The sequence below is a fragment of the Semicossyphus pulcher genome, unplaced genomic scaffold, assembly GCF_022749685.1.
Source record: "Semicossyphus pulcher isolate SPU_LCO1_2020_fin unplaced genomic scaffold, fSemPul1.0.p SCAF_41, whole genome shotgun sequence".
Lineage (NCBI taxonomy): Eukaryota > Metazoa > Chordata > Actinopteri > Labriformes > Labridae > Semicossyphus > Semicossyphus pulcher.
The window spans coordinates 100,564-117,016 of record NW_027211717.1 but is presented as its reverse complement, the minus strand read 5'-3'; the positions used below and the strand labels follow the sequence as shown (position 1 = coordinate 117,016).

General features: G+C 44.2%; 1 protein-coding gene across 1 annotated transcript; it reads right to left on the bottom strand.

The window, feature by feature from the left end:
- Positions 1 to 4,438: 4,438 nt before the first annotated feature.
- dnajc10 (DnaJ (Hsp40) homolog, subfamily C, member 10) lies at positions 4,439 to 15,770 on the bottom strand. The gene is made up of 25 exons (XM_069680783.1): positions 15,739 to 15,770; positions 14,357 to 14,594; positions 14,050 to 14,218; positions 13,877 to 13,927; positions 13,252 to 13,334; positions 12,913 to 13,044; positions 12,244 to 12,337; positions 12,045 to 12,122; positions 11,220 to 11,263; positions 10,964 to 11,029; positions 10,338 to 10,403; positions 10,153 to 10,242; positions 9,960 to 10,070; positions 9,766 to 9,880; positions 8,473 to 8,600; positions 7,826 to 7,942; positions 7,636 to 7,737; positions 7,418 to 7,478; positions 6,233 to 6,327; positions 5,895 to 6,028; positions 5,643 to 5,696; positions 5,388 to 5,535; positions 5,164 to 5,286; positions 4,914 to 5,021; positions 4,439 to 4,831 (listed from the first exon to the last, which is right to left on the bottom strand). Exons 2-25 carry the CDS (start codon positions 14,564 to 14,566, stop codon positions 4,820 to 4,822), a joined length of 2,391 nt encoding a protein of 796 aa, XP_069536884.1. The 5' UTR covers positions 14,567 to 14,594; positions 15,739 to 15,770; the 3' UTR covers positions 4,439 to 4,819.
- Positions 15,771 to 16,453: the final 683 nt, after the last annotated feature.

Genomic DNA, 16,453 nt, shown 5'->3' with positions numbered 1-16,453 from the left:
TTCGTCAAACGTTCGTTGAATCTGAACTTAGTTAGTAAAGGCGATGCGCGTCAGTTAAGGCAAAGCCAGCTCAACTAGCATAAACAGTTGAGGATCAATTCATTCTCTGATTGTACCTTTTGAACACAAACTTCTTAATGCTTTATGCTGATGAACAGTGCTGTGGTCCACCAGCAGCGACAGCAGTAACTCTATGTAAACACACTAACACTCGATCCTTCTAACTGTACTAACTCTCTGACATGTTGAACTCTGGATGCAGCAGTTTGAACCATTAAACATGAATTTAAACAGATCTGGAGTCTGTGTTTTTCTCTGCTCACTGTGTTTGTCTGAATGCTGATATAAAGTATAACAGCACGGCCTCCAGCGTGATACTGCTCCACTAGCAGCATGTGTTAGAGAACAGTGATAAGCAACAATAGATATTCATTAAGCCCCGCCCATTAAACTGGCCCACCTCTTGACTGGTTATTTGAGTGTCATTCAAATATGCTTTGATGAAATATACCTACATATTTTTGTACTGGAAAGTTTGCTTCAATCAGAACAATTGAATGAAATACAAAGTTTGTATATAAACTACCTTACATGCTTCATAATGGTGATAATATACTTTCAGAATCTTACAGAGCAAACCATCGTTAAAGGACACAGCTGGTCTCTAAACGGGCCGATCCACTTGAAGCGAGCATCTCAGTAGACAGATAAACGAGCTGTCTTCTCTTCTCTCGCTTTAATGTGACTTTGTGCAGCAGTGACCATGAAACTGTTCATAAACTGATTTAAATGGTTGATATAAATATAATACAGGTACATACTGCATGTGTATTGAGACTAGAAAAGGAGTTGGACCTTCAGACCTTCCCTGTTTCTCTCTGAGGGGAGTAAAGTTTGTTTAACTAAACAGAGCAGCAGCATGAACACGGCCTGTATGTGTGTTAGCATGTTCAGTGTGTGTGTAGGCGTGCTTCCAGTAGTTCCTGCCTGCTAATTTCCAGCAGTGTTTTCTCAGCTGCAGTTTCCATGAGAGGGAAGAGAAAATGTTTTCATAGATTTACTGCTATTACACCTCCTTATCCCCCTCCGCTCTCCCCTCCGCTCTCTCCTCCCTCTCCTCTGGCCCACGGTGACTTCAGCTGACTGCCTGACTGAAAACACACCTGGTGTTGGTATAAGGTGTAGTCTGTTCCTTCAGGCTGAGTGGCTCTATTCATGTTCCTGAGTGCTGACACAGCAAACAGTCGCACACAGAATATTTTCATACTGACTGACCTCGTTGAAAGAAGTTAAAGATGCATTAAGTGAGTTTTCAACACTAGAGGGCAGGAAGTGGAAAGAAATAACAGCTAGAAGCCTCCGTGCTCTAACTGTGCTCACCAAGGTTCATGCATTAACAGAAGAAGAAGAAAGTTTTCCTCAGTGTCAGTCCAAACTTTGCTTCAGCTCAAGTATTCTTGCCAGTGTTTAGGCCAATATTTGGTGTGTTAGCCCTGGTTTAGGCCATAATCAACAGGCATTTTAAAATTAATTTGTGTTTCAGGTCTGGTTAGATTCAGTGTTTCTGGCATTTTGGTCTTGGTTTGGTCCAACTTTCATCTCTGTTTTAGCTCTGGTTTTGTTAGTCCTCAATGGTGTCTTAGCCCTTGTTTGGTCCAATATTTTGTCATGTGTAGCCCCAGTCTGTTCAAATATTTATTGGAGTCCGAGCCCTGGTTTGGTCTGCTCTACGTTGGAGTCCGAGCCCTGGTTTGGTCTGATCTACGTTGGAGTCCGAGCCCTGGTTTGGTCTGATCTACGTTGGAGTCCGAGCCCTGGTTTGGTCTGATCTACGTTGGAGTCCGAGCCCTGGTTTGGTCCAATATTCTTCTGTGTTTGGGGTTAGGTCTAATAGTCTCTGGTAAATTAGCCCATTATAGTCCAAGTCCTGGTTTGGTCCAGCACTCACTGGTGTTTCAGCTCTGGTTTGGTCTAAAACCCATGACTTTGGTTTAGGGGTGTTTAACCTGTTTCGTCCTTTATTCTTTAACCTTTGGTCCACTATAGACCAGGTAGGTTTAATACTCCTCGATCATTTAGACCAGTATTCTCTGGTGATTTAGCACCTGTTTGGTCCAATAGCCTGTTTGGTTCAGTCTTTTCGCCCTGGTTTGTTCCACTATTTGTTGTTGTTTTTGCGTTGTGTTTGGCCCTTGTTGGCCTGATTGTGTCTTGTGTTTTGGAACTGGTTTGGTCCAGTATTTGCAGCATTGTATCCCTGCTTCAGTCCCATATCTGTGGTTGTTCTAGCCTAGTTTGATCTTTTGTCGTTCCTGCTGTTGTAGCTGCAGTACCCACAGCATGCATCACATTTTAAACCTTATTGTTCGTTCATTTTGCTGCTGGAGTGAAATGGTTAAAACATTCACAGATCCAGTGGGAATTTCCTTTGTGCGTTAATCATTGTGATCAGCACTCTCTCCAACTCAAACACGCACGGCCAAAGCTTCAACAGTCCAACACACAGAGCGATTTAAATCTGACGTCATCATCCACACACACACACACACACACACACACACACACACACACACACACACAGCCACTACCAGGTTGGTTCCCACAATACCTCAGCCAGTGTTTGTCCAACTTGCTGCTCCATTTCACATCATGAAACAATAGAACGCACGCACAGTAAGTGGTTCCAGTGGTTTATGGAGCAGTGCTGCGTCAATGCTGACCTCCAACTGCCCACAAAACACAGAGAGGGTGAGGAGGGGGGAGAGAGGGGGAGACATGCCCTGCTCTCACAATATTAAGAAGTGGAAAGTACGTAAGTTCACTTGGATAATTACAGTCTTAGATAACATTTTTAAGTGGTGGTCTTTACCTGAGTTTTCCCACAGTTAGACATCAGAACATGACAGGACTTAAAACCTGAGACAGCAGCAGAGTTTTACCAAAGGTGAGTTACTCATGACTTTGCTTGTGTGACTCATTATTTTGTTCCTTAGAAAGACTTGTGGTTTTGTCGGTCCACAGCTGAAATATATCAGTAACTTTGGCTCTGACATTCATGGTCCCCAGAGGATGATACTTTTCACTTTGGTAATGTTCCTGACTTTCCCTCCAGCGCCACCATGAGGTCCATATTAGTGGTTTCTGATTGAAATGCCTCGACAGGTGTTGGATGGATTGGAGTGAAGTTTGATTCAGACCTTTATATTCACCTGAGGATAAACTAAACTAAGGTTGTAAACAGTGGATCTGCCTAACATGAGCTCTGCAGTTCTTGAAGATGTTCCTCGGATGATCCACCGAGGCTGATGTTTCTATGGGACATCCTTTAGCTCAGTGGTTCTCGTCTGGTCTCGCCCCAGGACCCACCACCCCCTTCTTAGTGACAAATTCAACCACTTGAATTTATGTAAAGAGAAATAGTGCAGTTTGAACCTGAGACCGAACGTATCACGACAGTATGTCAACACAAAACACATCAGTAAGACAGTATGAATAAACCACTCTACTACTGCATGCTCATCATAGAAAGCGCATGTCCTTCAAAATAAAAGCACAACTTTTCTTTTTTTTCAAGCACACATCCGCGAGAACCACTTCTTTCATCGTCTCTCGCGTCTGAATGTTCTCGGTGCTGGGCTGAAACGCTCCTGGACCAACCATCAGTGGACAGACAGACACGCGGGTTCTTCCTGTTCCCAGCTCAGTTCTGTCCCAGAGGAGCAGCTCGTCAGAGGAGCAACAGTGCCACCTGCTGGTCAAACTGGAATCACACAACCACAATCACAACCTTTAGGAAGCTAAAAAACACTTTTACAGTCCTGTACGTTTTTTAGTCTTTCGGGGGACAAGATGGGAAATGTTTCCTTTGTTCACAACACATTATATTTTATTAATTCACTTCGATTGATCACATTCTTAAATTGGAAACCAACTGAACAAAATAAAACAAAAAAGCAAATTCAAATCCAGATTTTCTGCTCCTGAAAGAAATCAGCTATTTTCCTGAAACCACTGTTAACATGGAGAAGAGTCTGTTACCCTGAGATCTACCTGTAGCCAGACATGATGATGAAATGATTTTAAAGTAATTGTAAAGTTAAAATGTACGTGGTGTATTAAGCTGAGCTTCCTGTATCAGTTACGTCCTAATCAAGGTGCTTGGTTCCCCGAGGACCCCTGTAGAGATCTTTCTTTCATCCCCTGTGCTCGACATTTCCTCTCAGAGAACACCGCATGATGCTGAAGAAGCAGAACCTTTCTGTGAGCTGGGTCTCTCAGGCGGCCCCCTGTGGCTGACACAGAACCCACACGCTGGGTGTTGGTTCAAAGAATCATCTCAACCCGACCCGCTGCTAAGATCTGTTTTTGTTCTGAATGATATCAGAAGGTGAAGAAGTGGAATAAAAGCTGCTTTAAAGGAGACAAAAACTGATGTGACTTATTTTAAAATAAAACGGTTTTATTTTGAAGGCTCGACAGTTTCTACATGAACAATAAAATACAACACTATGTCAACGTCTGGCACTGTGTGTGTGTGTGTGTGCGTGTGTGTGCGTGTGTGTCCAGGATACAGTGTCCCACAGCTTTACTTCATAGAGTAAATACAAACAATGGAGACAAACATAAAAACAGATCAAAATAAAGGCTGAAAGTTTCCGTACATTCATCACAGCAGAGTAACAGTCAGTGTGCAGTCCGTCTCAGTCACAGCTGTGGGTTTAAAAAGGAGTGTTTCCTGATTGATCATCTTTAATGGACCAATCAAATCACTTCTGTCCCTCCCCGACCAATCAGAACGCTGCTCAGACCCCAAACGTCGTCAGAGCTCGTCCTGCAGACAGAAAACAAACAGGTCAGACTCTGACTCGCCGCTCGGCTCCTCGTGATTGAACTTCAGGTGATCGGCCTCTTACCTTTGGTTTGTTGTGTAACCGTGGTAACAGCTGTTGTAGCCACTGTCTGATGATGTTAGCCATGGCGTTAGCATCCCGGCTATTAATGTGATCTCCAGTGTGTTCATGCTGTAAATAAATGACAATTATACATCGTTTATTGATTGATTGATTTCCATTTTCCACGAACCGGTTCACCTCATGTTCTGGTAAGACGAGTAAAAGGTGAACTGTTTGTGGCCATGCTGCTGCTTCGTGCGTGTGTCCTCACCCTCTTTGCTCCCAGGTACGGGATGAATTTGACGGTGGGGTAGGAGGTGATTCCAGCTGACTCACAGATCTGATAATGAGCCTGACAGTCCACCTTCCCTGCCCGAACCTCCCCTTTAAGAATCTGCCGACCACACAAAGAAACATCATTTTAAACCTTCATGTTCTGCAGCTGCTGGTAGAGTCCTGGTTTAGTTTGTGACTGATGCATAAAAGGTGTCTGACCCGAGCTAAGACCTCGAACTCTGGGGCGAAGTGCTGACAGGGTCCACACCACGGCGCGTAAAAATCCAGAACCCAGTGATCCTTACCCGACAAGACCAGAGATTTGAAGGTGGCTGGAGTCAGGTCCACTGATGCTTTGGGTAAAGAGCTGCACACACAACACATTCACACAGCTAAACATCTGTGCAGCTCCACATTAACGCAATCATTGAGTCTTTGGATGAAGGAAAGATAGAAATGCAGTTTGTGTCTCACCTGAGAGCCCATGATCTCAGTGTATGGGCATCTCTGTGCCAACCGTTATAACTCCTGAAGAGACAGAAAGATCGCAAAGTTAAATAAATGTAGTCATGTCAACGCTTCCATTCAGAGAGACCTGATTTGTTTATGCATGTGATGGGAATAGACAAGGACCGAGCACAGAACCCTGAGGGACTCCACAGCTAACAGCGCTCTAACCCTGCCCTGCCCAACATGTCATAAGTGTGTAAAACGTTTGGTACGTACGTGTAGTGGTCTGGCTGCCGGGAGTTTCCAGGGTACACTCTGATTTCAGGGTACGCCTTCACTTTCTGACTCTGACAGAAAGACTGAAACTGCTGACAGTCGACTGAACCGACCCGGATCTGACCCGACAGCATCTGGACACGAAGGGACACAAAAAGTTCACTATCAGCAGTCAGAGGGGAAACGGAGGCTGCTAAGTATCTAAAATTACCATTACGTGTTACAGAAGATGCACAGCAGTCAGATACGTATGTATAACTCTTTGCAGGTACGGCAGGTTCAGTAATGTGGGCTATTTCTTCTGTGTGTGTAAATGTTGTTTGTATTGTGTGTTGTACCCTGGCCATGCGTCTCCACTCTGGCTTGAGAGCCTGACAGGGACCACACCACGGAGCGTAGAAATCCACCGCCCAGACCTCCCCTTCAGATCGACCTGCAGCCAACACAGGAGGAATTCTATGTGAGCATTTAGTTACAGCAGAGGTAGCTGGAAAGAGATCCAAGAACTTGTATTATAATTAGACCTTCTTCTTATACTGAGCAAGACCAACAGTGTCAAAAAATAAAGACTGAATAACTGAAATACTAAACCATCCTTTCTCCAGGTTACTCCGAAGCTAACAAGCTAAATAACTTTAATATTAACGATTCAGTTCTGTAACTTGTGGCACCATGCACGAGTTGCTCCAGCTCTGTGAGTTCCTGCTGTACGCAGCTCAGACAACAAAAAGGAAACCTGACAGATGTTTGTTCACCAAACTCTGCACACACAGAGGATCCAAAGCTCCGCGAGTTCTCATCTTGTGAAGAAGTTCAGTCACACATCAGTTGGATGGTGTTGCTTAGCACATAATGTCTTAACCTGTCTGGTAGGATGTCTCAGGTAAAAGGCCTTTTGTATAGGTTATCTTACACGTTGCACCTGATGCCATGTAGATTCAGATGGATGTTGATTGGCTGTCAAAGTTTCCATCATGTTGTTATCGTTCATCACGTTGCTCTGAAATTGAACCATCTAGTTTGCCACTTTTGTTGTTGTTGTTATAGTTCAGTGGTTTAGACTTTATTATTCAGCTGTACCCTTTTCCCACAGAAATTGATTGATTGTCTCTTTTCCCATTGCCAGTGAAGTATCTCTTTTCTGCTGCATCACCAGACAGGGTTAGTAACCAGTGAAGATGTTACGGTGGTTAGGTCTTTATTGTATCTATTACTCATTCAGTCTGACGGAGCTACTGACGGAGCATAGCATCGCGCCTACACGTCTACTGCAGAGTCATGTGACCCGGGTCTGAATGCTGATTGTAACCTTTCCCACTGAGCTAAAGAGCCGAGTGTTAGTGGGTGTTAGCTGGCGGGGTTACACCTGCATAGGTCACCTGTCAATCACAGACACACAGAGACAACCTTTCACACTCACATTCACACCTACGGTCAATTTAGAGTCACTAATGAACCTAACTAGCATGTCTTTGGACTGTGGGAGGAAGCCGGAGTACCCGGAGGGAACTTACTAACTTTACCTTTAACTTTCTCTGCAAAGCTGGAAGGATCCAGGACCACCACAGACGGGTTGACCAGATCCTGCAGAGACACAGTATTTTTCAGTTAAACATGATCTTTGCTCGGTGTTCATGCAACTATTTAGACATCAAACATCTCAGGGAGGTTGTGACAGCGTGTTGGGAACAGCAGTGTGTGTTTTACCTTGAATAAACATGTAGTTACTGTGTAATCGTACCTGTATGAACTCTAGGATACCGTCAGCTGAATGCTGTCCTTCATACTCGTGAACAGAGGAGCCGTTAAAGATCACTGTGGTGGGATACGCCTGAATATTATACTGAAAAACAGACGACAAACAAACAAACGATTACCAACCTGCGTGTGGCTCATAATTAATGGTACAGTCCAGATCTGTATGCTGTTACCATAGAGCAGAGGCTTTGGTGGATGGTACAGTCCAGGGTGCCAAACTTCATCTGGCCGGCCAACTGGATGGAAGCTTTTCTCAGCTCAGGCAGTAACGCGCGACACGGAGGACACCACTGCACAAAACAAGCAGACAAACAGCTACATCATGATTTACTGAGTTACAGCCGATTATTCAGGATGTATTGTTTCTCTCAACAGCCTGACGTGTGCAAATACAGTCGTTTCTCAGCAGTTATTTGGTCCACTAAACGAGCATCAGAGAGGTCGACTCCTGCCTGCATCATCGTGTCTGTTTGTGTTGTAGGTGTAACACCTGAACAAGCAGCCCTTTACGTAAACAGGCAGTCATCAGGCAGCAAAGTGTGACACATAAAATCATCTTATGCCAAGTCAAGTTCATCAGTACGGACGTGGAATTTAACCTTGTAAAGAGGAGGAGGCGCGCATAAGACTTCATGTTCCTGTCTTTGCAGCCAGAGTCTGAAATGAACACGAGCTGCTCACGAGATTCAGGCTTCATTAAGATGTCAGACATGAATCAACCAAAGGCCAGGCTACGTTATCCTTCTGAACGGTTTTTGGATCGAAGGTTAAAATTACATTTAACTGCAGTAAATCTGTGAGTGAATCTGTTGTTACAAACCGGAGCGAAGAAGTCGACGAGCCACGGCTCCTTTTTGTCTGAAGGAAAGTTGTCGGGTCTCAGAGTCGTCACATGAGCTCGAACGCTGTCCCTCGCAAAACCCACAATGTTGTACAACACATCTTTACCTGCAGAGAGGACAGGCAGACAGACAGGTTACACAGGCAGACAGACAGGTCACACAGGCAGACAGACAGACAGGTTATACAGGCAGACAGACAGGTCACACAGGCAGACAGACAGACAGGTTATACAGGCAGACAGACAGGTCACACAGGCAGACAGACAGGTCACACAGGCAGACAGACAGACAGGTCACACAGGCAGACAGACAGACAGGTTATACAGGCAGACAGACAGGCAGACAGGTCACACAGGCAGACAGACAGGTCACACAGGCAGACAGACAGGCAGACAGACAGACAGGTTATACAGGCAGACAGACAGGCAGACAGGTCACACAGGCAGACAGACAGACAGACAGGTTACACAGGCAGACAGGTCACACAGGCAGACAGACAGACAGGTCACACAGGCAGACAGACAGACAGGTTATACAGGCAGACAGACAGGTCACACAGGCAGACAGACAGACAGGTTATACAGGCAGACAGACAGGTCACACAGGCAGACAGACAGGTCACACAGGCAGACAGACAGACAGGTCACACAGGCAGACAGACAGACAGGTTATACAGGCAGACAGACAGGCAGACAGGTCACACAGGCAGACAGACAGACAGGTTATACAGGCAGACAGACAGGCAGACAGGTCACACAGGCAGACAGACAGACAGACAGACAGGTTACACAGGCAGACAGGTCACACAGGCAGACAGGTCACACAGGCAGACAGACAGACAGGTCAAACAGGCAGACAGACAGACAGGTTATACAGGCAGACAGACAGGTCACACAGGCAGACAGACAGGTCACACAGGCAGACAGACAGGCAGACAGGTCACACAGGCAGACAGACAGACAGGCAGGCAGACAGACAGGTTACACAGGCAGACAGGCAGACAGGTCACACAGGCAGACAGACAGACAGGTTACACAGGCAGACAGACAGGTCACACAGGCAGACAGACAGGCAGGTTACACAGGCAGACAGACAGGCAGGCAGACAGGTCACACAGGCAGACAGACAGGACACACAGGCAGACAGACAGGTTACACAGGCAGACAGACAGGTCACACAGGCAGACAGGTCACACAGGCAGACAGACAGGTTAGACAGGCAGACAGGCAGACAGAATGATGGCAGTTTAAAGGACAGTGTGTTGTACTGACCGTGGTGAATCTCAAAGTCATGGATCCCCAGTCCTTTGAAGACGGCCACGCAGGGTTTATGGATGTACAGAGACTGACACAACTCTGAGTCTGTGTTACAGTCCACTCTGCCAACCTGGAGAACAGAGAGACAGTCAGCAGGAAGTGCAGACAGGCAGAGAGTAAGACAGACAGACAGGCAGGCGGACAGGTACCTGTATGTGGTCATTTCGGAGTGAAGCTTGCAGCTTCTTGTACTCGTTGGAGGCGGGGCTTGTGTCTCCAAACGTAAAGCTCACTAACCAGCGATGGCGTGCCAGCTTTTTCTGGAGACAAGAAGTTACACATGATGAATGTTAGCATGTAGCATAGTGCTTAAAGCTGTCAGGTATATCTTAGTGATTGTACCTTGAAGCTGTCACTGGTCAGAAGCTCCAGGTTAGGCAGGTGGTCCATGACCTGATTATAAATCTCTTTACTGTCCAGAGTTTTCAGCCACTGGAACCAACACACAGAGAGTCAGAGCTGCAGTATGACACAGTATTACTACAGGAAGTACACACCGTATACACACAGTCTGTAATGTGTCTCACCAGCACGCTGCCTTTTTCATCTAGAGAACTTCCAGGTGGGAACAAAGCAGTCGCTCCACTGCTCACCTGAAACACAGCAGCAGGATTACCGACTCATACTCGCGCTGCAACACACGCTTTATAAAAACAAATACAACTGCTGCTAAGCCACCTGTTACTTCTATGAATGTTGTTAATGTAATTATTATTTATGTAAATAAATCGAACAACAGTTGAGCTGAGCGCATGCTGTATTCAGAAAATATCCACCTGCGCCTCTTTGCAGATGATACTCTGATTTATCTTCCACAAGTCCAAAGAGTTTATCCACACACACAGGAGCATCAACAAACTCATCACTTAGTTTCTGTGCATGAACACTAACATGTTGTTGTTTAATCTATACATGTGTCTGTTTCTGTGTCTGTACTCTTTCAGCATGGTACCCTTGAAACCTGTACCTGCATTTACCTAAAACCTAGATCTGTTCTGTGTTTCAGCTGCAGACAGAACTCCTTAATGCAGGCAGGGCTGGATCACATTGGCTGATTTGTGCAAATAGAAACGCAACAATAACTGTTCAGCTGTGTCACGTACTGGAGTCCTTTGTGCATATGTGACGTTACAGGTGTAGAGCTGAGACTTACATGGAAGCTGTCGCAGAGCTGTTCGTGTGAGGTGCAGTCCATCCATCCCACCTTGACTAGACCATCCTAACACACACACACACACACACACACACACATTTCTTTTATTTAACCTTTTCAGACAGAGCTGGACAGTAAAGGTGAGACTGTGATGTGGGTTATGAAGAGTAAACAGTATTTTTTTATGTCTTTCAATTGTACTTGTTTACACTGCAGAGGCTTCAAACAACAGTTAATATTACTGATGTTTTCTCACCAACATCCCAGCTACTTTCTGTCTTGTTCTTGGCTCCAGGCAATCTGAGAGAGAAAGGGTGGGTCAGTGTTTCTGCTGCTTCAGATTTCTATCACGTGTCCCGAGGTTGCATTTAAACGACGGAGATGTCCGCTCCAAATGAACGGTCGGTCGCCGCTCTCCTCTTTGAGGGAGAGCAGTGAAACAGTGACAGGAGTCGCAGGACGTCAATCACACGTGAAGTCATGGCAACCACATAAACAACAGCGGGACCAGTTTACTCCTCACACAGTGTTCTAACGGCAAAAGAGGGTCTGACATCGGACGCTCTCTGTCCCCACACGATCATATGCAGTTCTGTAACGCAACGCAAACAATCATGTTGTGTATCTCCGTATGTCCCTGTTGTAAATGCATTGATTGTCGCTGTTAATAAAGCTTATAAAAGGTTCAGATGTCATTTGGTAACGATCGATCGATCATTTTGATTGCTACGTCATTAATAACGTCCCTCCTGCACACGCGGCTCACGTGCCGTGAGAGCTGAATTGCGAGAGAAAATATTAAACTTTTGAGACTTAATGAAACAGACTGCTGATGAAGACAGTCAACACAGCAGACAGGAAGAGGGGGCGGGGCCAGCAGCCGTGCAGAGGTGCAGGTGTGTTTAAGGACTGTAGCAAAGCAAAGTGATCAGATTAAAGTAGATTGTGAATTAAAACTTAATAAGGTGTGAAGTGTACATGTGATGTGCTTCTCACAGAAATCATTGATATGTGCAATGAATTGCGATCAATTAATTACAAAGCCTGTGATTAATGAGATGACTTTTTGTGATTGAGTTACCTCCAGTGTCAGAGCAGAAGGTGATCAGCCAGCCGAGGCCTGACGAGAACGCGGTCTCGATCTCGTTGAACACGTTACCTGAAACACAACCACACCCACAGGTCAGACCACGCAGAGCGATAAAAACAAACCTGACACAGACAGACAGAGAATAAGAAGGAGCGCTTTAAACTGTAAATGATGAAGTCAGAGTCTTTACCCTGCCACAGCTCAGTGACGGTCGTTGTGATGAACTGCATGGAGAAGCTGACCAGGTTGTTCTTGGTGCGCTCCCCATTAAACTTCTCTGGTCTCTGTAGAAAGACAGAAAAGTGTTCATGCTAACTAAACAAGATGGCTGACAGAAACCATGGTGAGCTACATTTATTCAGCAGGTAAAGTAGTGAAAAGAACATGTGACGTACATGCTGAGTTTAAATAACTGTATGTGTATCTTAGCCGAGCCTTCATTGCTTCATCTAAATTGTTTTTATTATTGTAATCGTGACAAATAAAGTTTACTTTATAAAACCTGCAGCCTAGCATGATGCTAACGTGAAAACAAAATCACCTGTTCTCTTTCAGCAGACGGGCAGGAAAAACTGCATACACCTCTGAGTACTGACAGGTGTTACTGCATAAAACTGAACTCTTAACCAGAGGTGAAAAGGTGAGCCGTCACTGATGCACTCAAAGATTTTGCTGGTTGCTAAATTGTTTGTTTTCAGTGTAAACACAGGAAGAAGATGTGGATCATTTTACACAGGTGAAAACAGGTGGCAGAAGGGTCCTCCACCCTGACTCACTGCAGCTTTCTGTCCTGTACTGGCCCACACTTCAATAACATGAGATGATCAATAAGGAGAGGATCAATAACCAGTGAACACACCTGTCCTGCTCTGAATACAAACAGGCTGGGGTAGCTGTTGATGCCTTTCCTCCTACAGAGATGGTTGTTGTCTCCACAGTTCACCGCTCCGATCCTGATCACTCCATCCATCTCTTTGGCAAAGTCCCTCCACTGAGAGACAGACGGGTCAGACAGACAGACAGACAGACAGACAGACAGACGGTTTATTACCTGGATACTGTGTCCGTCAGATTATATTGTAGGAGGAATATGAAGCAGACGAAGAAAGCTAAACTTAAAAAGAAATTAAATAAGCTAACAGTAAAAGAAACGATTTATTTATCTGTTTGTTGGTGAAGTATTTTAGTGTTTTATCACCGTTGGAGCCAGCTGGTGACAGTGTGAGCATCGTGGGAAATAGAAGTTGATGAACCAGATTTCTCCAGAGTTCACTGCCGTCTCTGAAACACACACACACACACACACACACACACACACACGCACACCAGTTATAATCGTCTACCTGTCTCCTGTTTCAAACACACACGCATGTTTTGTGACTTTTATGTCATCGCACAGGCATGAAAAACTGGATGGTCCAGCCATGTACGCAGCTCAACAACCACAAGCTGACAAGTTCAATTTCAAGAGTGCAGAGGGGTCTATTAAGAGACACTATAGAGTTGCATTATGGGAAATGTGTGAGACTACTCCAGCAGTGCTTTAAATGAGCATTTATCAGTCTTTGATGATCCATTGTGGACAGGTCTTTTTAATTTGTCTTTAGTCAATCAGCCAACTTTATGTTGATACTTCAACACTTTCATCAAGACAAGAAACGTGAGTTTGTGCTACCAGTTGCCGAATAAGCCAATTGCATTTTATGATGGCAGCAAAAAAAAAAAAAGAGTTGAGCTGTGGTCAGAAACCGAACTCACAGTCTCTGAAAAAAATACAGAAAAAAAACTCCAGGAAACCAGGAAATAAAGAAAATCGCTCTTACCAAAGTCTCCACTGTCCAATGTGATGATCTCCAAGTCATCATCGTAGATACCTGGACAGACAGATTCAAACATTAAACTACAGGTACACCTTAAGAGAGCAGATTTATCCACTGAAAAATAATTACAGACCAGATAATTAAGCATCGGCATAGTTTCATAAATTGAAATTTACCAAAGTCGTATCTGTAGAAGTTCCAGCTCTCGTAGCGTCCGCCCTGCTGCTGCTGCTCGTCCAATCCCTTCTCTCCATATTTGTCATATTTCTTCCTGAGGTCTTCGTCCTTCAGAACCTCGTAGGCTCGATTCACCTGCACGAACTTCTCGTGGGCCGAGGGGTCGCCCTGAAACCAAACACGCTCATTAGGCGTTTTGCCCTTTTAGATCTCTCAGGGTTTTTGGGTGACTACAGGTTTAAAAGAAGGTGTTTCAGGGTTAGTTGATGACTGTAACTGAGTTTGTGTTTTATCTGAGTAACTCACTTGGTTTTTGTCAGGATGCATGGTGAGCGCCAGCTTCTTGAAGGCCTGCCGTATCTCTCTAGTCGTGGCCTCTCTGTTGACTCCCAGCAGTTTGTAGTAGTCACTACTCTCAGCACAAACCGCCACCAGCAGGACGGCGAGGAGCAGCAACCGCAGCATGAGCTGGACCGTAAGATGCCGCTGCAGCCCGAGGACTTCCCTGCGCCCCATCACCAGTCCTCCCAGTAATGACCTGCAACTGGAACACAGAGGCACAAAAGTTATGCCACCCTAGCTGTGCAGATGAGTAACTCAGTGCTAGCAGGTATACATGAGTCAACCCAACCCTGCAGCCCTTAATAAGACAGTCATGCTAGTTTACCACCCTTGTCGTAAGTGTATTATTTGCTCTGTGCTCTGCTTTGTGCTTTGTGCTCTGTGTGATATGTGGCTCTGGTGGATTGGCTTGGAGCATGGGTGTGGCTGGAGGAGTGTCTTCAGCCAATTAGTCCCCACCATCCCCCCAATTTTTGTATCCTACAGTGCCTTCAACTCAGGGCTGGAATCTTAAAACAAAAGCAGCAATCTCACAACGATTTTTCCAGTGTATCATAATATAGTTCTCACATGCACATTAGAAGAGTAACTATCTTTCCGCTTGTTGTGAGACAGCATGAGAACGAATGATTACAGCAGCATTCCAATAAATCTTTCAATGTACATGCAGCATTGTTTTGTAGATTTATAACTGATTTCCCCAAAAAAGGTGTGTGACCAACAGAAGTTCAAGCCATTTACTAAACAGAAATGTTGTATTTAATGGCAGTTAGGGTTTCTGTTATCCAACATAAGCTCCAGCAAATTGGCTATCACTGGTGAGCACTTTCAAAATAAAAGGCCCATTTTCTATTCAGCAGTAAGATGGGGCGAACTGTGAACAAGCAGAACATTCCAGTTCACCTGTAAATTGTTTATAGTATGTAATACAAGAACGAAAAATGTATTTGTAGAAAAATATGCATTCCAGAACATTCTGAGTAAATATTTGGTATGAATATACAGCAAGGAACAAGCAGTACTCTTAAAATAATACTGTAAATAACATATTTGTAACAACGAGTAAAAAACATGTTAACGATTGGAAGGCATCCTCGCCCAAAGTCGAATTCGAGGAGTCAGGTCTCAATTTTGTGTCTTTCTTGACCCAACAGAACGGCTAAGATAAGCTAAGCTAGCTAGCTATGCGTGTGTGTCTATAGTATAACTATTACAACTTGCTAGCTAATTAGCTGGTTAGCTTCAAATCGACATTGAGCATTATGAAGTGTGATGAAGAAGCTAAAGCCTGCATTTATCGGATCATAGGCAAAGTTAAAATTGTATTAAAACAGCAGCTTCGTTACCTTAGACGTGTCTAAACTTCTCAAAGTCTGAGGATCCGCATCAGGATCCGGCTAAGACCGGCATCAAGCTCTAGAAGCTAATATATTCTACTTCCGTTTATTTCTTTCCACAATAAAAGCCATTCAGCTAAACAAGCCATCTAGATATTCGGTTTGGTTGGCTTTACCATTATATTTTGAAAATGGAAGAGATAAATTTACCCAGATGTTTCTCCTTTGCTACGGTAGCTTGACGTAACTCGGGGATGATCGGCCGCATTCCGATGACGAAGTCTGGTGCGTTCGTAGATGCACGTTATTATATAAATATTTGATGAAAAAAAAAAAGTTATCATATAAAAATTCTAAAAGCACATTCCAGAGTAACCAATGTTAAATTAATTGTTTAATAAATTAATGTATTACTATAAATAAGCGATTTAATGAAATCAAAAATCAACAAGAAATATTTCTAAAATTATATTATGAATTACGTAAAATTAAGTTCGTTGTGGGAAAACAAGATGATTTGCCTACTTTTTCTGCACAGAGATTCCGACACTTTTTTTGAAATACGATTTATACGTTATTTTAAACAATTTAGAAAGTTTCAACTTCTGCGAATATTGTCTGTTTTCTTGTCTTTTTTACTTCTGTGTATGTACCCCTGGTATGGAACGTTTTGTATGTAATTCATGATAATGTGCACATGTTCTTAAAAATGAAGCATATGAAA